Below are 25,484 nucleotides of genomic sequence, written 5' to 3'. Positions count from 1 at the left end.
TGAATCCACCAGATGCTCCTTGGAACCTCTATGGGGCTTATACAGCATAAAAGTTTTTTTTTTTTTCTTCTACATAAGTCTGGAGGCAGGCAGTACAAGTCTTATATGGAGTCTCCATAGTCATCAGGGACCCAAGCTCCATCCAGCTCTTCCCTCCTCCATCCATAGGGTATAACCCTTCTTCTCATGATCCGGTATTGCTACTGGAGCTCAAGCCATCACATCTTCTCCCCAGGCAAAAGAATGGAGGGAGAAGCACCAAGTGCAGCCCTTTTCTTTAAGGAAACTTACTGGAAATACCACATGACACTTCTACTTACATCTTAGTGGTCAAACTTAAGTCACACAGCCACAAAGGAGACTAGAAAATACAGTTTTGTATCTGGGGAGCAATGTGGTCTACTAGAAATCAGAGTTTAGTTACTGAGGAACAAAGAATTGATACGTGGGCAAGCAACAGTACTGCCATGCTATAAAAAAAAAAAAAAAACTAGTGCTATACCATAAAAAAAACATAGTTCCTTTAAATTAGATAATCTTATGTCGCTATTTTTCTCTTCCTAAGAACCAAGCATTTTATAGGATCTTAATTTGTATTAACCTGCTTAGCAGTGAACTGGTATTGATCAGCAGTAAATTTAGAGGAAAGCCAGATTGTGCTTTTCTAAGTATTTCTGGTGCAAAGACATTCTTGGCAGAGAAGAATATTGGGAGAAAAAAGGGACTGTGGTTCTTTGTAAAATATCCTAGCAGCTCTTAAGGTGACCACCTGGCTAGTCCTTAAATTCCAAGGAGAATGAGGCTTTGAGTTGTTGACTTGCCTTAAAGATGTGTTGATGTGTGATGAGTGTGTGTCTAAGACCTAGAGCAGAGGAGTGATATTTGAAATATGTGGTTTCTATACTAATTAAATTACTTTGTGATCTTGGACAAATCATTTAACTCAATTTTCATTGTCTGCGAAATGAACTAGTTGGACTGGAAAAGGCTACTTGCTCTATCTTGTCTTCTATAACCTGGAAATTGTGAGGTTCATTTAAACGTTCACCCAATCATCCCATCTATCAAATATTTTTTAGCACCTACCAAGTGCCACAAAGTATGCTAGGGGCTAGAGATTAAAAAATAAATAAATTATCAGACTTCTTAGAGCTCCTAACCTAGTTTAAGGCACAGGGAATATACCTCTTTTGCCTCTTGTCAGATGAAAGTACAGTTGAAGAAACTCTGTTTTCCACGTGGCCTGCCAATGGACTGTATATAGAGGGTTCTAGAGTTTCATGTCTGAAATACCTCTGTATATTTCCTGCACCAAATTGTAATTCTTCTCCTAAGCCATCTCCCAAAACTTAGCAACTGTGGTGCACATTTTGATATTAGCTTAAGTCGGATAATCCTTTTTTTTTTTTTTTAAATCATGGTCCTCTTTGAGAATTGGTGAAGATAATAACAGCTGACTCTGCTGGAACACTTACTTTGTGTTAGGCACAGTACATGGTTCCTTACATGCATTTCTACTGTAATCCTCAAAACAGCCCAGTGAAGTAGCCCCTGTTGCTTTCCTCTGAGCCACTGAGAGGCTAAATTACCTGCCCCAGACTCATGTGGTGGGACAATCAGTGACCACACTGTTCCTGGAAAAGTGCACATGTGAACAAACACGCATTTTCGCACACCATTCCACGGAGTACAGCCTCACCAAAACCTTGGTGATGTGTTTGGTAAACTCTGATCTTATTGGAGCCTAATTAAGAAAAACATCTGTGTCTTAGTCATCTAGTGCTGCTGTAACAGAAATACCACAAGTGGATGGTTTTAACAAAGAGAAGTTTATTTTCTCACAGTAAAGTAGACTAAAAGTCCAAATTCAGAGGGTCACCTCCAGGGGAAGGCTTTCTCCCTCTGTCAGCCTTCTCATCAATCTTCCCCCAGAATAGGAGCTTCTCTGCACAGGGACCCTGAGTCCAAAGAACATGCTCTGCTTCTGGCACTGCTTTCTTGGTATATGAGGTCTCCTGTCTCTCTGCTTGCTTTTATGTATTATATCTCAAGAGATTGTCTCAAGACACAATCCAATCCTGTAGACTGAGTCCTGCCTCACTAACACAACTGCCGCCCATCCTCCCTCATTAACATCATAGAGGCAGGATTTACAACATATAGGAAAATCACACAATACTGGGAATCATGCCCTAGCCAAACTGATACGCACATTTTTGGGGGACATAATTCAATCCGTGACAATCTGATACTGAAAAACCAGCCCAAGATTACAAGGCCAAAGATTACCAACATGTGGATACTTCCTGCCTGTGCTCTTGAAAAGGGGATGGGGCCAGCCGTGCTGAGGCTGGAAATCCTGTACAGACATACCACAAAAAGCTCACCTAGTGTCATCAGCCACGTCCAGTGGTTCTCAAAGTGTGGTCCATGGTCAGCATCAGCTGGGCTCCTGTTAGAAAGGCAAATACTCAGGTCCCACTCCAGAGCTACTGAATCAGAAACTGATTGACAAGCCCAGCATGTGATTGTGATATATGCGATATTCCAAATAGCACTGTCCAATGGAAATATCCTATAGCCGTACTGTCCAATATGGTAGTCACTAGCCACATGTGGCTGTTGAACACGTGAAGTATGGCTGAGGAACTGACATTTTAATTTAATTTTAATTTAAATGACCACATGTAGCTAGTGGCTCTCATATAGCATAGTACAGCTCTGTAGTATTGCTAAGCATTCCTGTGCCTTTACATTTGAACTATTCACTACATTAGACAAAACAAAAAAAAAGTGAAGTTTTTAGAGAATTATGTATTGAGATTATCTATTTCCTTATTCCAGTGTTGTTACCATTGAACTAAAAAGTGTTTGAGTTGGGGTCGTTGCAATTTAATCCCAGTGAAGTATTCCATAAGAGAATAATAATTTGTATGTATTTCCAAGTCCTGTCAGAATTATGGTAAGTAGTACTTTCTTAGGTAATTGTCCCTGAGATCCTGAGGGTAAGAATTTTAGAATAAACCCAACAGCTAAAATTTCTTAAAGAAAATGAAATTAGCCTGAACTTGAAGGACGATTGTGTTTCTCTGTATGTTGGTAAAGGGGAGAGGTGGTGATCAACAGAAGGTTTTGGTGTACCATACAGAGAAAGGAGCGTGAATAAAGAACAGGGGCAGGAAAGTTCATGGCACTTTGAGGAATAGCAAAAAATTACATTTAGCTGAAGTGCAGGGTTTATAAAGTATTGAAAACTAAGACCCTGACACCATTTGTTCAGGGTGGGATGATGGATTCTGTAGTTACTCCAATTCCTAACTTCCAACCCTTGACTCCTCTCTCCTCTTTCAATCTTTGGGACCTGAACCAAATTGATGATTGTGGTGGCAGTGAAGGAATAGAAAGGAGAGGCCATGTATAAGATGTTTCAGAGGCAGATGGACAGTACTTCTTGTGTGATAAGATACTATTATACCTACTACATGCCAGGAACTCTGGTAGAAACTTGATACCCAAAAAAGAAGTTAGGTCTCTGCCTTGAAGGAATTTCCAGCCTAGGTGAGGGAATCAGTCGTGTCGACAGAAAAGTGCAAACTATGCTTTATGCTTCCATGGAGTTCTGTACAGGGTCCAGGAAATGGAGGGCACCAAGGTGATCCTTATGTATCTAAGTGAGTTACTGGGAAAGTAGTGATGGTGTTAACTGACACGTTGGGATTCACATCTCATGTAATTGGAGAGGGGATGTTCAGAGCTTTGAGACTTGGAGGTTGGTTAATTGGGGTGATACTAAGGTTTGAGGTGGTGCAAGGCTAGGTAGTAAAAATAATTTCTGATATAATTTTTCGAAGTAGCCATCTTCAGTTGTGCGTGGGGTGTGTGTGTGCATACACACACCCCTGAGACCTCTTAAATTTCCCTCTTCCTCTCCTCTCATTTCTAGCCTTTAACACTTGCCCCCACTCACTGCTGATCCTTTCATCACTCTCACCCCCAGAGCAGTGTTTCTTCTCACTTAGATTTCAGGTCATTTTTTTTTTTTTTTTTAAAGAAATAGCACAATGAGTTTATTTTGTGTCCCTCTAAATTAGTGCTTGTTTTTGCATTTGCACCATATTTTATGTGGTTTAAGTTACATTGCTGCCCCCACCATGCTCTGGGATTGAACCAGTCCCATCTAAGGATAAAGATTCTCCTATTGAATCTTAAGATGTCTGCCTCAAGAACATTTTATTTGGGTGTTTGCTTGGTTATTTATTTTATACATCTGTTCATTTATGGATGTATATGCACATATTTTATAACCCATCTCTTTGCAGAAATACTAGAGAATACTTATGGTTAGGCCAGAAAAATAAATTAACCAGGTAATGTAGCTTCGGCAAAGGGTTCTGATTTTAAGGTCAGAGGCTTCCATGTTGTTTTCAGCTGCCCTGGAAAGGAATGAAGGGAATAAAAGCAGCTGCCTGGTGCTGTCCTTGGTCCTGCAACTGCCTGAGGTTTCTTCTAGCCTCTTGATCTGAATGCCATAGGCCTGATTCTGCCCTTGGCCAGGTCCCTTACTACCACATCAACCCTGGCTAAATCCGCACTGCCTGATTCATTGCTGTTGCTTGCTGCTAACAACCTAAACCAAACCCGTTGCAGTCGAGTTGATTCCGACTGATAACGACCCCATAGGACAGAGTAGAACTGCCCCATAGGGTTTCCAAGGAGTGGCTGGTGGATTCGAACTGCCAACCTTTTGCTTAGCAGCCAAGCTCTTAACCACAGCACCACCAGGGCTCCATACTTGCTGCTAATAGTCCTACTGAATTCTGACTACCTGACTTGTCATGAGCTTAGCAATTACCTGTCCCTAACCTGAGTTTCTGGGGCTGTGTATTAATTACATCACCTCACCCAGCCCAGAACGTTCTTGTCCAGCAGCTTGAAGTTGGATTCTTTGGTTATAGGCTAGATGTCTGGGGGAAAAGTCTTATTTGTAAATGTTTCCTTTAAATTCATTTGTAGAATGTGTCTCTCTGTCAAGGTTATTTCTATGAGCTGAGTATATATAAATTATTTTTTTATTATTGGTTGAGCATTGGTCCTACATTAGCTTAGAATGACTCTTCATATTTCTCATAATATGCAGGAAAGCCTTGTCTTGTTTCCCTAGTGGTAACAGAAATCTTGTAATGTTACATTTCTACCAGTTGACAGTAGAGTCCAATTTAATGTGTTTAAAGCCTACGCTCTTAAAGAGACTATTTAACCTCTTGTTCATTTAATAGATTAACTTGTAAAAACAGAGATTTTCTTTCTAATGTGTTCAGCTTCTAGTTTTGTAGGTGTAGCTATGTCTTGCTTTAAGTAGACTTGATATTTAAAAGCCTGGATTTACTTTATATTAAATGACAACTTTTCACAACCAATTTAAAGTAAAAAGTGGGGTAAACTTGTATTAGCACAATTATCTTAAAATTTTATCTGTCCAAACTATAATGAATATGGAGAATGAATGTAGCTTGATTTGTTGGGGTGACAAGTGACTGATGATAATTTAGTTTTAAAAAGTTTTTCATAAATAGCTAGTGGTATGATCAAATAACTAATAATTTTAAAAACATGAGTCTAATGACAAGACTCAGTTTCCACCCTCCTTTTCAGGAATTTGTCTTTTAAAAAATGTGAGGTGCATCTGTAAATGCCAGAGAGTATATGATTCTGGCCCAAATGGACAGCTGATATGGAGGCAAGCAACTGGATTTGCCAGCCAGTTACAGCCTGGGTGGAAAGTCCATTGTTCTGGGATAGTTGATTTATAAGCTGTATGCTTAATATTGGCTTTTTATTGGTGTTACTTTGGATCTTAGCCAGGGGTTTTGATTAATTTGATGACTATCTTTATAATTGGTAAGAATAGCCAGTTTTAAGGTTTCGTACTCAAATTTTCCGGACAGGAAAAAAAAAAAAAACCTATATCCTTTTAAAGATTAAATATAAAACAATAGATTAAAGCATTTTTTTATTAAACTGTTTGTCTTAGGGTTCTTTAGAGAAACAGAATCATACATATATATACACATATACATACATACATACAGGGAGGGAGGGAGGGAGAAGGAAGAAGGAAGAAAGGCGAGAGAGGAGAGAGAAAGAGAGAGAGAGAGAGATAATTGTGGGAGGCTGGCAAGTCCAAATTCCGTAGGTCACGTGGTAGGCTGGAGACTCTTGCAAGCTTGAGTCCCAAGTTTCATAGGTCAGGAGATTGAAAGAGTACAGAGTGAAAAATGAGAACAAGTTCTGCCAAAATATCTGTATATAGTCTGAAGACAGACCACATTCTAAAGAAACTTCCTTTTCAACTGATTGATTGTATTAGATCACGTTGGAAGGTGGTAACATTATATTATGTTTCATTCCATTCCATTATAATATGGAACAGCAAATAAACTAGCGTTTGGCCAAACTACTGGCAACCATTGCCTAGCAAAGTTGACACATAAGCCATCACACCATTTTAAATGAAAAGTTATATAAGGCTGCTAACCAAAAGGTCAGCAGTTCTAGTCCACCAGCTGCTCCTTGGATACCCTATGGGGCAGTTACACTTTGTCCTGTAGGAATCGACTCGACAGCAACGGGTTTATAGAGTTGCTATGAGTTGGAATCGATTTGACAGCAACAGGTTTGTTTTGTTTTTGGTAGTTAAAATCATTTTGTTTTGTTTTCTCTTTCTTTAAATGGCATGTAGGTTTTTGCCCAATCTAGAGAATTATTCAGGCATAAAAGTGGAGGTAATGATAATGAATGCTGCAGAGTATCACATGGCTTTAGAGTAAGAAAACCAGCCAGGTGTTGACTGGGCTAACGACAGTGAAGGAGCCTTTTCTGGTGCCTTTCTGCAGGGCTCCTAGCCTCAGCACAACTTGGCTTGTCTTCAGTTCTCAACAGCAGGGTCAGGAAGGATCTACATGTTAGAAAAATTATTAAAAGCTGTAAATTGTGCCTGTCCTTTGAACCTGCTCTTCTACTCAAATATTTGGCTACAAGTTTGTTGATCACAGGCTTGTAACATCATCTAACTGACTTAGAACCTAACTGTCCATCAGAAAGGGGATTGAGTAAATAAACTGATTCAAAAGTCATTTTAAAAAGAAGCTGTAGACAGTTTTTCAAAACTTTTATTTTTAAGTAGGAGAACTCTTTTTTCAAATGAAATTTTGTGTGGGATTCCAAATATATAAGAGAGAGAAAAAAGAGGAGCTGCACTTGTTGAACTGAGATGAGGGATCTGGAGCCTCACCTCCTTGACATCAAATGCTTGTAAAAGCTCCAAGGAATAGTGTTTGAGAGAACATTTTAGATGAAAACTTATTGATATGGAAAGATATTCATGGTATGTTACATAAAACAGCAGATTTGAAAACACAGTGTATTCCAATTTTGTAAAAACATGTAGGTTTGAGTTATGCCCATGTGTGCTATAATCTATATGTTGTGCATATTTCTGGCAAAGAAAGTGTTTAGAAAGAAATACACCAGGAGCTAACTGGATTATAAACCAGTTGCTGTCAAGTTGATTCTGACTCATGGTGGCCTCATGTGTGTCAGAGTAGAACTGACACACAGGGTTTTCAATAGCTGTTCTCTTTCAAAGGTGGATCACTAGGCCTTTCTTTTGAGGTACCTCTGAGTGGATTTGAACCACCAACCTTTCGGTTAGTAGTTCAGTATTTAACCATTTGCACCACTCAGGGACCCCCAACTAGATGATGATTATTTTAATCCTTTTTCTTTTTACTTAACTACACACAAAAAAAACAAACCCATTGCCATCTAGTTGATTCTGACTCATAGTGACCCTATGGGACAGAGTAGAACTGCCCCATAGGGTTTCCAAGGCTGTAATCTTTATGGAAGTAGACTGCTACATCTTTCTTCTGTGGAATGGCTGGTGGTTTCAAATCGCCGCCCTTTCAGTCAGCAGCTAAGTGCTTAACCTCTGTGCCACCAGCACTACATAATGAATCTCTACCAAAGCTTAGTGGCTTAAAATAAGAACAACCAATCATTAACAGGGATGTATTTTAAAACTGTTTGTGGTGAAGGTAGTTGCCTCTAAATAGACCGTAGCAAAAATACCTGCCTGATATCTGACTTACAAATATTTGCTTTAGTTGCCCTTTTTAAGTGTTTTCTTTATTAGCCATTCTAATCCATTGGATATCCCAAGGTTCTCTGTCAGCTTCCAAGGAAAGCCAAGTCTGATGGCAAATGCCATATTTTCATTAAAGTTCCTTCTTTAAGAATATTCTGTTCTAATGAATAAAGGTTTTATTATTTATTTTTCCTGTTGTGTAGCTTGCGTCCAGTAATTACTACTGCGATACTGGAGTTCCTTTATGTATTCGTATAATGTAATGTTGCTTTTAATCGCTGGGGTCCGTTACCTGCAAAGATGGCCGTGAACAATTCCTTTCATCTTGTATGTGCATGCCACTTCTCCCTTCAAGAGCGAGACCACATTTTGCCCCACCCCCACCCCTAAATCTGGGCTGGCCTTGAGACTTGCTTTGAACAACAGAACACAGGGGAAGTGATGCTGTATGACTCCTGGGCCTAGGCCTTAAGAGGTCTTGCAGCTTCCATTTTTGCTGTCTTGAAAGCCAGTCAGCATGTAATGAATTCTGGCTCTTTGCTGGAGAGACCCCTTAAAGGAGCAAAGGTTGGGTGGGAAGCTGTCGGCATGAGGATGTTGAGTGGCTGAAGGAGGGCCAGAGGGATGCCCACAAGCAATAGGAGGGTGCCAAAGACACAGTGCAGCTGCTGGGCCCGGTGTGTGGCTGAGATGTACCAAGGAATGCAGTCCAGGGGTTTCACAATGGTGGCTTGTTGACTTGCCCTGGATAGTGTCAACTGATGCAAGGGCTGACAGGCCACAGTCCACCAAAATAGTGCCTCACATGCTGAGAGTTGCTGGTCTTTGTGTCTCTGGTTCAAGATACTTTTCTTAAGCATTGGCCCAGGAATTGGCACCCGGAAAATGCAGTGCCTCACCAAAGCCCTATTGTGATAGCTGCCTTGGACACCCATGCCCCTACCTTCCCTTTCTTCCCGTCTCTGTAGTTTCGTGTGGATCAGCACAGGCATAAACTTGAGCCCGGGTTGAGGAAGTTGCCAGAGAACACTACACCTGAATTCAGTTACAATTAAAATTCTCATTTCTTCAAAAAGTTCTGTGAAAGACTATTTATTGAATATTCAGATACAAGGAAAAGCAGATACCTTTTAATAGCGGAATCCCTTTAATACCTCTGAAACGATTCCACACAGGTTGATTCATCAACCTTCTATGATACTCTTCCACCCAAGAAAACGTCTTCACTTACTCCGGAGCTTACTGGGAGTTAACCCTTAGTTGTTTTTCACTAGAAACCTGATTTAACCTTTTAGCTATATTAGGATTGGCACTTTATTGTTCCAGTATAATTATGTGCATGATTTTCAGTGCCATAGTTGTTGAAAGCTGGATATTAGAATCTTAAAAGCAGTATATCTTATTCAGAGATGCTTAGTGCTTTATAATAACGATAATATTGGGTGCGTTATGCAGTAATAATGGAAATTACATTCGCAAAATAGTTGTGGTAATGGAACATTCTGAAATGTATGGCCATAGCTCATAGAAAAGGCAAACTCAAAGAGAAAGCCATGTTTTATTCACAGCATTTTGGCTGGCTGTGCTCTCAGACCGGAATGCAGGGAGCCCTGGGCTGCACAGTGTGGCTCGGTCTAGCCAATGCTGATTGAAGCAGGACTTCTCAGTGACTGGATATATGTGTGGGGATGTTTGAAAGGACTTTTTGCTCTTTAGAAACGATCAGCATTTTGTAAATGAGAATTGGATTCCCAAAGAAACATAATTTGCTATGATTCAGCCTAATAATTTGGTGTTTTTCCAATGGCTCATAACTTCTGATAGTTATTAAAAAACCTTTGGCATATATATATGTGATAGATGTATGTGTATACACACATATGTATATATGTGTATATATATATCTCCTTTTCCTTGTATCTGAAATATCCGATGCACATACCATAGTGTACCAGTTGTTGCCCTGTCAATTCTGACAACAGAATCTACCCTGTGTTTCAGAGCAGAACTGCACTACATAGGGTTTTCATGGCTATTGTCTTTCAGAAACAGATCACCAGTCCTTCTTTCTGAAGTGCTTCTGGGTGGCTTTGAACCATTAGCCTTTTGGTTAGTATCCCAGTGATTAACTATCTGTAGCATCCAAACCAAAAATTAAACCAGTTGAGTCCGTTCTGACTTATGGTGACCTGATGTGCTACATAGTGGAACTGTGCTCCATAGGGTTCTCAGAGCTTTGACTTTTCAGGAGCAGATTGCCAGGCCTTTCTTCTGAGGTGCCTCTGGGTAGGCTCGAACCACCAACCTTTCGCCAGGAACTCTTTCCCTCTCTCTCTCTCTCTCTCTATACATACACAGTGTAGTTTCTATACCTTACCAATATAGTTTTTAGGTCAATTTTAGGCTGAGTAACTTTACCTTATACCTTTAATACCTTGATTTATTGACCAAATTCAACATAAATAGAATAAGTGCAATGTTTATATGTAAACTCACAGAAAACCATAGCGAAAATGAAACTGTAAGAAACCCAAGAAGAAATTCTTGGCTGTGTGAATTGACACAACAAATGTTGATTTTGAGTTTGGGATACTTTCTCTACCATTCAGACAGTTTTGTGAGATTTTGATTATTTCTTTTGGCAGCTTACTTACCGTTAATCCAGGAGTATTCTGTTCACAACTTCAAAGATGAAACAAAGCCATGAAAGTAGCAGGGCAGCAGAGATGGAAAGAGTGAGCTAAATCCACGGTGCCCCATTCCCAAGGTCTATTTCACCCTTGTATGTATTCACACTGGACCTGCCTTGGCTCAGTTCCTTTCATGAAGAAAGTTTTTTTTTTTTTTTAAACATTTTCTCTTTGATTTTGGAACTGTCGAACCAACAGGCTGGTTTATAGATTTCTAACCTTTTTCTAAGGCCTCTCAGTATTTGGGGTTGTTACCATTACAACTTCCTTGGTGTTCAAGGAAGTATTATCCAAGGCCAGGGACTGAAGGCATCTCCCAGCAGCGTCAGAATGTCTGGGCAAAGCCCGCTTTCTTGGAGCAAAAGTTATATCTAAATTCCGTACACTTTCCCCTCCACCCAAATCTCAAACCACACAAAGACCGTTTCTGTGATACTGAGAGCCTCAAATCAGGGCCTGACCAAAATAATTTTGCACCCCTCACCCCCAACCCGAGGCAGAGGGCGTTGGCACCCTTTAATGTAATAGCAACAACAAACAACAAATTGACAGATTGAAGAAGATAATGTAATAAAAATATACGCAGACCCTTGTCAATTAATGCTTCCTAAGAGCTTCCGATGCCTAACTGGTGTGGCGGTCAGTCATGTGGAGCACCCAATTTTGTCCAAGTTGCTTTCTCAACCCTTCATAGGGCTTCCACTTGCGATGCAGCCTCATAAGTTGTCTGGAGTCGTTCTAGCATAGTGGTGAGCTTTTCATGCGAGAGTAAAGCAGTAATTAGTTTCTTAAACATGAGAGTTATTTTATTATAGCAGGGTTTTCCCGCACCCTACTTACTAGGCTACTGCACCATGGTGCATAGTTTGGTAACATCAGTAGACACTTATGGAGGCCCAGGGTGGTACAAACAGTAACGTGATCAGCTGCTAACTGAAAGGCTAGAGGCTTGAGTCCACCCAGAGGTGCCTTGGGAGAAAGGCCTAGGGATGTACTTCTGAAAAATTAGCTACTGAAAATCGTGTGGAACAGTGTTCTACTCTGACGCACATTGGGTCTCCATGAGTCAGAATGGACTCAACGGAAATTTCTTTTTTTTAATATGAACTTATGTTAACTACTTGATATTTAGTTTGTTTTGATATTTTAATCAAATTAATTTTTTGACATATTGAATTTGGTGTCCCCTTAAGCCTTTTAAGCCTAGTGTGCCAGGCGGCCACTGGTATAGCCTTCCCCTTCCTTAACCCAGGGCTGCCTCAAGTCTCAGCCTCATATGAATAATTTATCGAACACATACCCTGAGAGAGAGAAGCTGAGGCAGCGTAGGTCTCATTGCTAATGCATCCTTCTAAACTAGGATATTTCACCTTCATGGAACAAGATATTGGTGACATCAGTTGAAATCTTCCCCAAGAGCTATTTAAAGTTCTGCTGTCACCTCTCATGCTACAGCCTTTGCCTCTACAGAGATTCCCTCCATTCTAAATGTTCCAATCTATGTGTGAATGCTGTCAGCTTTCTTCTGTGTGGTGGAATTTTCTCCCTCCCAGTACTCCCCCCATTACTTTTTAGAAGTAGAAATTCATTTGTATCAAATCCTTGTCTGCCTATTGGTATGCTTTGCTGAGATAATGTATGTAGACAGTAACTCTTTAAGCTGAAGTGTGTTCTGCAAATATAAAATGGTGATGTTGTTAAGGATATTTGTTCTCATTGACCCTCTTTCACTCTCCAGATACCACCTTATTTTCCAAACCAAAAGCTTCTTAGAGACTCTGAGTTACCATTTTTGCTCTTGCTGTGTACTGGGGAGGAAACATCATTAGTGGTTAAGAGCATGGACTTTGTAAACAGGCTAGGTTCAAGTTTCACCACTGACCCTCCAGCCATGTAACTGGGGGTCCATTATTCTCCCAATCTGGCTTCCTAATGTTTAAATTGAGGTACCAACAGAGCCACTTCCACAGAATTATTGAGAGGGATATTGCAAGGTGAAGCATTTGACACACTGTCAGGTATATGTACTCAAAAAACAAAAACAAAAACCAAACTGGTCTGTTTCGACTCATAGTGACCCTATAGGACAGAGTAGAACTACCCCATAGAGTTTCCAAGGAACAGCTGGTGGATTCGAACTGCCAGCCTTTGGTTAGCAACCTGAGCTCTTAACTACTGTGCCACCAGGGCTCCAACCTGTTGCTGTCGAGTTGATCCTGACTTTTAGCAACCCTACAGGACAGAGTAGAACTGTCCCATATGAGTTTCCAAGGAGCACCTGGTGAATTTGAACTGCCAACCTTTTGGTTAGCAGCCAAACTCTTAACCACTGCGCAACCTCGGTTTCCCCAGGGCTTCAAAGCACTTGGTAAATACTAGCTTTCTTGTCTTCCTGGAGTTATTTGGGTCTGTCATTCTAATGGATTTTATGCAAAACCAGCACAAAGAAGCTGATTCCCATGATTTAATTAATGGCAGCATCTCTCTCTCACACCCAACTCTTCTTGTTTCCCATTTCACCTGGGATATGTACTTGTATTCTTTTTTTTCTTTGCAGAATATGGTGTTGCTTTTTTTTTTTTTTTAATGCTTGAGCCCATTGTTGCAGCCACTACGTCAATATATCTCATTGAGGGTCTTCCTCTTTTTTGAGGACCCTCTACTTTTCCAAGCGTGATATGCTTCTCCAGGGACTGGTGCCCCCTGGTAACAAGTCCAAAGTACGTGAGACGAAGTTTCACCATCTTCACTTCCAAGGAGCAATCTGGCTGTATTTCTTCCAAGGCAGACTTGTTCATTTTTTTGCCTAGCATTGATTTCTGCCTAGCATTCATTATTTGTATATTAACATTTGGCATGGAGTGAGGTTAGAAATTCATGTCATAAATGGTCATTTAAAAAAGACCTCTAACTCTAAAATTAAAAAAAAAAAAAATTGCTTTCTTGGAAGGTAGTATAAAGGGAGGCTCCTGATATCAAGATGGTATTTTTAACAGCAATTTATCAAGTCTGCTAATCTCATTTCATCTTTTTGTTACAGATTGATGTTCTCAAGGCTGACCTGGAAAGCGCGGAATGGAAAGTTTTGGAAAATATCATTCTGGAAAATGTCCTTGAGCAGATTGGACAGCTCGTATTTGAGATCCATCTCCACTGGCCTGGGTTTGAGGTCAGTGGCAGCGACAGCAGTGTCGTGCGGTTCTGGTACAGTCTCCTCAAAGAGTTAGAACTAAAGGATTTCAGGCTTTTTCACAGTTACAAAGACTTATCTAAGCCTCAGCTCTTCTTGAAGAGAGACATTTTCAATGCCAGTAGCTGTTATACTCTGAGTTGGGTGAACACGAGATGGAAATAGTTTGTGCGACCTCATTAAGAACTCAAGGAAGTATTTGCAGAATGCAGCATGGGCATGATTCTAATTGTTTACTTGCCTGTTCTCCCAGTAGCCGGTTACCTTCTTGAAGCAGGGTTTTTGTTACCGCCTGTAGTATGTGTAGTAGCCTGGTACCTGATACGTGGGTAGCGACATAGTAAATACTTGGTAAAAGGATGAATATAGGAATTGCCACAGGAATCAACCTCCATCCACCCAGACCTGGGCCCTTTGCCTTTTGCCTCTAACAGAGGGAAGATCCTTGTCCTTTAGAGTTATAGTACAGCGTAACTGTTTCTACATAAAAGTTAGCTCATATAGGCCAAGCATGGCCTTTAAATTTGGATATGCTAGCTTTAAAAATTCTTGGAAATTGTTTCATCAAGTTAGGTAATTATAAGTGAAAGGAAATGATGCAGATTGAATACTTGTTGAGAAATTGCATCCCTGATAACTAGTGGCATATTTTTAATGTTTGCTGTAAACACCGTGAAGGTCTTGCCTTTAGTGAGCCAGTTCAAACGGACATCCCCAGGGAGCCATAGCCTTCAAAATAATGACAGACTGAGACAGATACTTTCCTATTTTGAAAGGTTTATACTTTAGCTCATTCCAGTTTTCCCTAACATTTATTATGTACCTATAATCCCTGAATTCACCAACATTAAAAAGAAACTGTATACGTTTTCAGTTTTGACTAGGTTGATGAGATTCTTAAATTTGTTGCCTACTGTTTAAAAATAGGGCTTCCTTTTCATTTGACTTTACCTCGGCTCTTTCAGGGTTTTTCTGTGTCCAATACCCTTTACAGCAGCGTGGATTTCAATCATCCCTCACCACCCTTTGCTGAGGCCCGTGCTGTGGCTTCATAAGAACTGCTGATTCTGGCCTCTGGGGACCCAGACACACCAAATTCTGCCCCTGAATTCAAAACTCTAGACTGTCAAGAGCTTCACCTCAAGATTCCCTTCATGCTTAGCCATAAATCCCCTTCTGTTCCTGTGAAACTAAGCACAAAGCAGAATTTACTGTTGCCTCTTCGGACTTCAGTCCTGATTTCCCAACCACTGACTTGCCCATGCTGTAAAATCCTTTTTTTAAAAAATATACTGTCCAAAATATTGAGCGAATTTTTCTTTACTGCCAGTTGGTATCAGTGTCACAGTCCCTGTTTTTCCTGGGATGTTTAGACAGTGTTTGTTTCAGTTGTACCAACCCTTTCCCATTTTTTGTTTAAGCACAGAGTGAGGGTTCTCAATAGTTCAAATGATATCTGTCATTTCTAAGTGCCTAAGGATTAGACAAGGAGCACTAGTGGCACAAATGGCTAAGCACTCAGTTGTGAATTAACCTGAAAGATTGGCGATTCCAACCCACCTAATGGCTGCCCAGGAGAAATACTTGGCGATCTGGTTGTGTAAAGATTACAGCCAAGAAAACCCTATGGAGTAGTTCTGCTCTGTCTTATAGGGTCGCTATGAGTTGAAATAGACTCAATAGTACCCAACAACAACAGCAACAAGGATTAGACACTTACCCTTATGAATGATTTTTAAAAATCCTAGTTCAAATAAATTAACTAAATAGTATAAAAATAAAAACTATTAATCTATTGCTGTTGCATCAATTCTGACTCATAGGGACCCTACAGGACAGAGTAGAACTGTCCCATAGGGTTTCCAAGGCTGTAATCTTTATGGGAGCAGATTGCCACAGTTTCTCCCATGGGTTTGAACCAGCAACCTTTAAATTAGCAGCCAAGTTCCTAACCACTGTACTACCAGGGCTCCTATTTGAAAAAAAAGTATTACCTTATTAAAATTAACTATGCTTTCTGACATTCTTTTTACACCCTGAGAGAACATGAAAACTATGTGTACATTTTTAATTCAAAAAAATTTTGAGAGGGAGTAGAACTCTTATTGTTATTAGACTTTATTCCTTCTCCCCATTTTTTACCTACCTCTACCACGAGACATTCTCTGGGCTGGTGCTTTATTTTTTGTAGTGGTTTCAGAATGTCATTCTTCAAATGAGAAGCCAAAATGTATTAGAAATAGAATGGTCTTGCTAACCTAGGTTCAAAAGAGAACAAGAATTTCTGAATTAATATTGATGATTTTTAAAAATATAAATGACATCTTTCTTTTAAAGCACAGTACACTAATAAAAGTCATTATGCTGAGAGGACCTGCTTAAATAAGTATAGCTTGAGACAGCAGTTCAGTTGCCTTCAATGTACCTAGGTATTTTAAAAGTATGGCAGGGTTCATAAAAACTCTAAAATAGTTTCTACTTTTAGTTTGCATGGTGTAATCTCAAAACAAAGTTAACTTTAGCCTCCTGTTTAGATTATATCACAGTTTTTTTTTTTTTTTTAATAAAAAGCTTATACAGTAAATTATATACACCTACGCCTCACTTACTGACACGGTTAGGGTTCAAAGACCAGGTCATAAGGCAAAAATTGGCATTATATGAAAATGGAGGATGACCACATCAGATTACAAAATGGAGGATGACTACATCATTACATAACTGCCAAATTATATCATTACATAACTGCCAAACCACTGAGAATCATGGCCCAGCCAAGTTGACACATAACCTTAACCATCACAGCCAGCGTTACTTGTCTCATACCTGGGCATTCATTACTGACAGTTGCATGTCATTAATGTGCAAAATAATCAGTTAGTAGATTTTTTACTATTGTAAATATGAAACATCGGATAACGAGATAGTCAAGAAGTGAGGAGTAGGTGTACCGTAAAACGTTTTATATACTAAACCTTTTAAACCTTTTTGTATACTAAACATGAAAGGCGTACTAATTAAATGTACAGTTTGATAAGTTTTTGGATGTGTACACACCCATATCAAGATTCTTGATTCATGGAATTGAAGATTTATAGCATTACCAAAAGCCTTCTTTGTACAGGGCGAGTTAACCAGATTGGTGGTGCAGAACATTGAGTCCATCACACTATGTACAGTGAAACCTGTGAGAGCTGGAACTCAGCAGTGTTGCCTTGTTCTTCTGGGTCTTGCATGTTTTCCACCTTTGACAGGGTGCAGTCTTACCTTTTTTTATTGCTCTCTATTAGTGGAAATCTTGACAGGTTTCTTCCTTACACAGTTTCTGGCTTTCACAGGTTTTACTGTTTAAAAAAAATATATATATATATACACACACACACATATATATGTACATAACATATATATATCTGAAGCAAGAATGGGGGGTACTGTTAAAAAAAAAAGGCAAACTCAAATAAATCTCAGATACCTACAGCTACACCTACCTCCTAGGTGGCTTGTTCAATAGTTTTTTTTTTTTTTTAATTTTATGCTAATTTCTACTACTGTCCTTGATTTCTTTCATGGATAGTTGGAAATTTATGATGGATATTCTGACTGTTGCTATGGTTTCCCTGCCTCTAGAATTTATTATGCTTATTGTGTGTAGGCCAGTGTTTCTTAGCCTTGGCACTACTGACATTTTGAGCTATATAATTCTTCGTTTGGAGGCTGTCCTGTGCATTGTAGGATGTTAAGCAGCGTCCCGGGCTTCTACCCTCTAGATGCCAGTAGCACCTCCCTCACCTCAGTTGTGACGATCAAAAATGTCTGTAGACATTGCCAAATGTCCACTGAGGGGGCAAAATCACCTGCGTGGAGAAGCATTGTTGTAGGCCATGAGAAAGAAGGGGCCTAGGCTCCCAAAATCCCCCGTTGGGGAACGGGCAAAATGACAGCCATCACCACCACAACTACCACAAAAGCAACAGAAAGTCAATTGCTACTATCTTTTGAGAGACTATGTGCCAGGTGTGTTACATAGATTATTCCTGGTTCTCACAACAACTCTGTGATAATTTCCCCCATTATACAGATAAGGAAACTCTGAGAGGTTAAATGGTTGTTAGTTGCCATTGAGTTGGCTCTGACTTGTGGTGACCTTATGTATAACAGAATGAAATGTTACTCAGTCCTGTGCCATTTTCATGATCTTTGCTGTTTGAGTCTATTGTTACGGCTATTGTGTAGTGCCTTCCAACCTAGGAGGCTCATCTTCCAGCACTATATCGGACAGCATTCTGTTGTGATTCATAAGGTTTTCATTGGCTAATTTTTGGAAATAGATCGCCAGGTCTTACTTCCTAGTCTGTCTTAGTCTGGAAGCTCCTCTGAAACTTGTCCACCATGGGTGACCCTGCTGGTATTTGAAATACCAGTGATTTAGCTTCCAACATCATAGCAACATACAAGCACCATAGTATGACCACCTGGCAGACGGGTTGTGGAGAGTTTAAATAGCTTATTCTAATAACTAGAAAATGGTGGAGGAAGAATCCTAATTTCTATCTGTCAGGTCCCAAAACCCATGCTCGGTCCCTCCACAACGTTACCTCTGTAGACTTTATTTAAGATGCTGCATATAAAGGACATATTTTTGCCTTCCTATTTGTAAAAGGGAGCCCTGATGGCACAGTGGTTAAGATCTCAGCAGCTAACCAAAATGTCGGCAGTTCGAATCTACCAGCTGCTCCTTGGAAACCCTATGGGGCAGTTCTACTCAGGCGTATTGTGTTTCTATGAGTCAGAATCAACTTGATGGCAACGAGTTTGGTTTTTTTGGATTTTACTTGTAAGGGGGGCGGGGAATCCTACAAATATGCTTAGACTAGACTTATAAATCTGTTGGAGTTGGAATCATTTTGTAGCATAGAGATTTGCTCAAACAATCTACTTAATTAAAATATGCCTGCCAAATGTAGGATTACTGAAGAAATATGGGACCCAACAACCCCTCTGTCAGTATATTTAGGCTGCCAGAAAATCTCTTGCAAGGCCTGGAGGGGTCTCTAATACTTGGTTTGTCCTGATACTTGGCACTTTCCCCTGAGTTTTAGAAAAGGCACAATCTAATCTTTGACCTGCAGATAAATGAGCTAAGATGTAAATGTCTGTGATGGACATCTCCTTAATAACTATTACCAGAGTCGTGTTCATAGATACTTCTGAAAATTCAAATTTAATAATGCTTTTAGCAAATGATAACTAGAATTATTCTTTTTTAGGTGAAGGACATAGGAGGGAATAGGAGGTTCAGAAGTCACCTTTTAGTACAGCAGTACTCTGAAATTGCTTCCCAACTCTTAGTCACAATTTGAGATAAAAGTCAAAGAAAAGTAATTACACCTTTTCTTAGAGTGATTGTATTTGATTCAGTTGCAATAGGTTATCTTATAAATATTTGTAACAATTTGACATGTTCAAATGAAGAGAGCCAGGAAGAAATGAACAAATTTCTGTTAGAATTGACTAAAGGTCCACTAATGTTTACATCAAGGTAGAACAAGAAAAAATTCATGAATTTACAGCATTTCGTCCAAATCAGTTATTCATATAAGCCTTTCTGCCTTGGTTACAAGATCTTTTAGTAAATACAGGATTTGCATTTACTAAATATTATGTGTGGAGTTTGCAAAGCTTGGATTTAATACCAGGAAGCCAGACTCATCATATTTTGCCGGTTTAAAAATGAAGACATTAATTAGCCAGATATTATACTTGACAATAAGAGTATCCCCAAACTCAATTAATGTAATTGTTCTTTTTTGCTGGAGAGGAATTCATGTTTGTTTACTAAGGAATAACGTAATTCTTTTTGCAACTAGCCAATTGGTGGTACTTTGTGAATTCAGTAATACATTTAACCTTATGTTAAAATGGCTTCCCTTTTGTTTATAGTGTAAGAGATGTTTGAATTTATCACGTGAAATTATAACCCAAACATCCAGTATAACTTAAACTGCCTGAATTTACAGATAATTGAAATTTTAAAAATAAGTTTTGTTGTATGTCTGTCCTTAAGAAAAATATATCAAGAATGCTTAATGTTATCAAACTCTAGAAGAATATGGAAAATTACTAGCTCTCAACACTTATTAAAACTAATGTTTTGTAAAGCCACAACTTTGTATTCTCAAATATTGTAGGTTTTTCTTAGTGATTGATTTTGTGCAATGAAATAGTTTGAAATAATAAGAGAATATTTTTCTGTTAAGTTTGAATTCTAATCTGGACTCTTTCAACAGAGACACCAAGTATCTATATAGTTGATAACCAGTCAGTGTGTACTGGTAGTGTTACAGTGGTTGGTAAGTGGCTGTGGTCCTGAGTTCCCCAGTGGGCCCCCTCCTTTGTAGCTCCTCCCACGATAGCCCTGGACCTCCCCATCGTTGAGTAATTAAAAGGTTAATGCACAGCCTAACAGGTAGCCTCCAGGACCCAGCCACAGCACTGTGGTTAGTTTCTGTTCTAACTCATCTGCATTCCTGCCTTACTGGTCATTGGATATTTTGAATATCATCCTTGGGTAGGTGTATATAATAAATAAGGGTCCAAGTGGGTTCTATAACATTAATGAGAAATCACAATTATGTATTAATAAAAATAAGCTATTAATTATCTGTAGAAGAAAATATTTCTCAATGACTTGATGTCAGGTCAAATATCATTTCCTTAGTGTGACAGTTAAGGTTGTGTGTCATCTTGGCTGGGCTGTGATTCTCAGTGGTTTGGCAGTTATGTAGGATATAGTTTGGCAGTTATATAATGATGTGGTTCTAACAGTTATGTAATGATGCATTCATCCCCATCATGTGATCAGTTGCATGGGGAGTTTCCTCAGGGGTGTCACTTGCATCCAATATATGGACATTCTGGCAAAGCTCGCTCACTTGTTCTGGATTCCTGCATCCAGCTCATTATCGGACCTCCAGTTCTTGGGACTTGAGCCAGCACCTGCTGTGTTACCTGCCGATCTTGGGATTCATCAGCCACTGCAGCCTGTGAGCTAGCAGCCTGCCATCTTACCTGATGATCTTGGGATTTGTCAGCCTCTGCAGCCCATGAGTCGGTGGCCTGTTGTATGACCTGCCAATCTTAGGTTCAGCAGCCCCTGTAGCTACGTGAGTCAGGAGAAGCCTCCAGCCTGATGCCTGACCCACTTGGGACTTGCCAGCCTCTACAACCATGTGAGCCATTTCATTGAGATAAATCTCTCTCCAGATATATATATATATATATATATTTCACTGGAGGACCCAGCCTAAGACACTCAGGGACTTCCCTATTTAAGGCCCTTAGCTGTGTGTCCCTACAATGCCTTCTATTCTCCCTATCTCCATACTCCTTGAACTTTAATGTATCTGCCTGTATAATGTCTGTCTTCACCAGCAGACTGTAAGCTCCATGAGGGTAAGGGCCATGTCTGTAGGCCCAGGCTTCACATGGAGCCTCCTAGATAAAAGGTGCTCAATAAATAGTTGCTGAATATGAATAAAGAAAGCTATATCACATAGGATTTTTCTATGCTATGATTTCATCATTTGTTATTGAAGTTTTTTTCTGACATTAATAATACCTTTGGAATTTGGATTTTTTTTTTTTTACTGTCTTTCATTTTAATTTAAATTTAGGCATAATTTATCCTTTTCTTGACATGGTTGCGTTTTTGCACTGCATGTGGTAGTCCCCGTTCCTGATTAAAGGATGCTAACCTGGAGATCTTTCTTGACCTTGCCATGAAAGCCAGCAGGTTAAAAGCTCAGTTATTGTTGGAAGGTATGTAAGTCCTAGGGCATTAAACTTCCTCTTATTGTTCATTGTCCTTTCTTTTGCCCAGTTCTTGGCAAATACAATTTTTTTTATTAACTTTTATTGAGCTTCAAGTGAACGTTTACAAATCAAGTCAGACTGTCACATATAAGTTTATATACACCTTACTCCGTACTCCCACTTGCTCTCCCCCTAATGAGTCAGCCCTTCCAGTCTCTCCTTTCGTGACAGTTTTGCCAGCTTCCAACTCTCTCTATCCTCCCATCTCCCCTCCAGACAGGAGATGCCAACACAGTCTCAAGTGTCCGCCTGATATAATTAGTTCACTCTTCATCAGCATCTCTCTCCTACCCACTGTCCAGTCCCTTTCATGTCTGATGAGTTGTCTTTGGGAATGGTTCCTGTCCTAGGCCAACAGAAGGTTTGGGGACCATGACTGCCGGGATTCCTCTAGTCTCAGTCAGACCATTAAGTATGATCTTTGTATGAGAATTTGGGGTCTGCATCCCACTGATCTCCTGCTCCCTCATGGGTTCTCTGTTGTTGGCAAATACAATTTTTAAAGTCAGTATATAAAACCATAATTCTTAGTTACATGGAGAATTTTTTTTTTTTTTTCAGTTTGAGAGAAGGAAGGTATCATGATGTGAGGCTATTTCTGCCAAATATAAAACAAACCAAACCAAACCTGTTGCCATCAAGTTGATTCTGACTCATAGCAACCATATAGAATAGAGTAGAATTGCCCCATAGGGTTTTCAAGGAGCAGCTGGTGGATTCAAACTTCTGACCTTTTGGTGAGCAGCTGAGCTCTTAATCACTGTGCCACCGGGGCTGCCAAGTATAGAGGCTGGTATTTCTACAAAAATGATTACAGCCACATTGTTTTCATAGCACAAAATGGATAATAAAGACATAGTTGTTGATAATAAAAACAAGCTAGGAAAGGTATTACTTTCTCAAGACTGTTTGACCAAAGTATGAACCAGTAAAATCCCTTGCAGGTACAACGATGAGAGAGAAAGCAATGGGGGCCCAACTCTAGTGGAAAGGAACATTTTTAGGTACAGGTTCTGTATTACTAAAGGATGAAATAAGCACTATCTAAATAGCTGAGTATTTCTTTTAAACTGCCTAACTCCAAGAGAGCCACAAAGATTACAACACAAATCTGACAGTTTTAAATGTGCACAATTAAGTGGCATTATGTAGAGGATATGTAGAGGAGGGAGGATGCAAGGAGTAAGGGAATCTTGGTGCTGCTGCTAACTAGCTGTGTGGTATCAACAAGTCCTTACCTTTCTTTGCCTATTTTCTTATCTTGGGTTAGAATAATTTCTAAGGTTCTTCTGGCTTGACTATCTCAAGACTTTTGCAATTAGATAAGGCTTAGACAGTGGTAGGATGATTTCTGTGTTGTAAGAAGTCTTAGGATAAATTCAGAAGAATCCAAATAATGTGCTTATTCAGAAGAAAAAGCTGAGATAAAAGGTGAATCCTTTATGATGGCTCTCTAGTCATCAAGTGAAGTGTCCGTAGGAAAAGTCCCTCTTAGAGTAAAATATTTAAACTTACATGGTTCTATAAACAGAATGAAGGTTGCATGGACTGCACTAGTTTATACTTCTATGTCTTTAGATTTTACCAGCAGAATGGCAATATCTAAAGAATACTAGATTATATATGATACATATCCACTAAGATTCTTTCCTATGTATGTATATGTGTGTGTGTGTATGTGTATGTAAGGAGCAATGGTTAAACATTTGGTTGCTAACTGAAAGGTCACAAGTTGCAACCCACCAGAGGTTCTGCGAGAGAAGAGACCTGGCAATCTGCCTAGTAAAGCCTAGGAAGCCCCATGGGGCAGTTCTACTCTTTTATGGTTGCTATGAGTTGGAATGGACTCAAAGACACACAACAAGAATGTGTGTGTATGTATGTATATGTGTGTATATCTATATATCTGAAACCCCAAGAAAGAAAAATCTTCAGACCCAAAAGCCTAGGTGGAGCCTACAGCCAGAGAGGCAGAGCAGGAACCTACACTGTGTAGTGCTAGGAATTTAGTGGTTTGTGTAGTGCTAGGAATTTAGTGGTAGGGGCCTAGAATACTACAGAAAGCACTTGTGTTGGGGGAAAGAGTTGGGACTGAGACTCTGCTGCTAAAGCAGGACCTGTGGAAGGCCACCTCAGTGAAAGAGAAGCCTAAAAAATTCACACTCACCTACACAACGAAGCTTATCTGTGATGTAAGTCTGGGTGAAAATAAAAGCTTCTCATGAGAAAGAGAAACCTCAGGCCTGTGCAAGGAGTTGCACTTACACTAATCACATGATGAGGAAAACCAAAAGTTGAGTAATTAAGATAAAAAACTGGTTCTAGGGAGTGATACATGGCAGGAGGAAATGCAGACCATTCAGAAGGGACTCTTCACCAACCCAGGGCGCAAAGGATTTCCTTAGAAAAACAGACCCACTTAAGATGAGCTCATAATAAAAATTACAACTCACAAGGAAATGATCTACCATGAGGTAGAGTAAACATACAATGAACACTGGGATTTTCAACTCAAGGACTTGAAATAACAGAATAACAATCTTAAAGTATAATATAAATTGTCTAAAATGAATACAGGCATAAATGACAATATAGAAACCATAAGAAAAGAATGAGACACTAAAAACAGGTAAATAGACCTGAGGAAACTATTCAAAAATGTAGCATAGAAAAATACAAGCACTGGTATTCTTTAATTGAGATATGAGTAGTTTGAACCTTAGGATGTCTTTCAGAAGACAGGGCAATAAAACTGAGTGTCTGAGCCATTCTTGTGTAAAAGATGATCCTAGAACTGCAGCATGCAATATGGTAGCCACTGGCCATGTGTTGCTCTTGAGACTGAAAATGTGGCTAGGGTGACTGAGGTACTTAATTTTTAATTATACTCACTTTTAATTAAAAAATTTATACTCAATTCAGTTATAAGAAAACTTTTAAGTATGTTTGGAACAACTTGGACATGTAAATCTGTTTATGAAACAGCAAATATTTCTGATAAAAATTTAGCATCCAAGTTGAGATGTGCTTTCAGTGTAAAATACCAGATTTTGAAGACTTAGTATGACAAATAGTAAAACATTAATTTTTAAAATAATTGGCCATATGTTGAAAGAATTTTTGGATATGTTATACAAAACACATTATTGAAATTAATTTCATGTTTTTTAAATGTGGCTATTAGAAAATTTAATACTACATATCTCAGAAAACCAAACCCACTGCCGTTAAGTCGGTTCTGACTCATAGCAACCCTATCTATAGGACAGAGTAGAACTGCTCCACAGTTTCCACGGAGCACCTGGTGGATTCGAACTGCCAATCTTTTTGGTTAGCAGCCGTAGCACTTAACCACTATGCCACCAGGGTTTCCAAATTCCATATATGCCTCACGTATTTCTATTAGGTGGCACTGTACTAAAACATCATACTAAAAAAAATGTTTGAGATTTGAGCTAGCCCCCGATCTCAAATGCTGGAGGTTGGAGAGTGACAGATGGGAACTAAAAATTCATCTGTAGACAGCTACTCTGGGTATAAGGAGCTGTACAAGCAAAGGACTAATATCTTATGTCATTAAAAAAGT

General features: G+C 39.4%; 1 protein-coding gene across 14 annotated transcripts in view; it reads left to right on the top strand.

The window, feature by feature from the left end:
- Nucleotides 1-20,218, top strand: part of METTL24 (methyltransferase like 24) — a 141,585-nt gene extending 121,367 nt beyond the window's left edge. For 13 of the 14 annotated variants that reach the window (XM_049898746.1, XM_049898727.1, XM_049898858.1 and 10 more), the window contains one exon: nucleotides 13,877-15,085. In XM_049898746.1, the coding sequence (XP_049754703.1) occupies nucleotides 13,877-14,191 (315 nt within the window). In that variant the 3' untranslated portion in view covers nucleotides 14,192-15,085. Of the gene's footprint in view, nucleotides 1-13,876 lie in introns of all 14 variants that reach the window. The other variant, XM_049898737.1, reaches the window with a different exon arrangement.
- Nucleotides 20,219-25,484: the final 5,266 nt, after the last annotated feature.

The sequence above is a fragment of the Elephas maximus genome, chromosome 1, assembly GCF_024166365.1.
Source record: "Elephas maximus indicus isolate mEleMax1 chromosome 1, mEleMax1 primary haplotype, whole genome shotgun sequence".
Taxonomy (NCBI): domain Eukaryota; kingdom Metazoa; phylum Chordata; class Mammalia; order Proboscidea; family Elephantidae; genus Elephas; species Elephas maximus.
The sequence above is the reverse complement of the archived record's forward strand: the minus strand, read 5'-3'. Positions and strand labels throughout refer to the sequence as shown.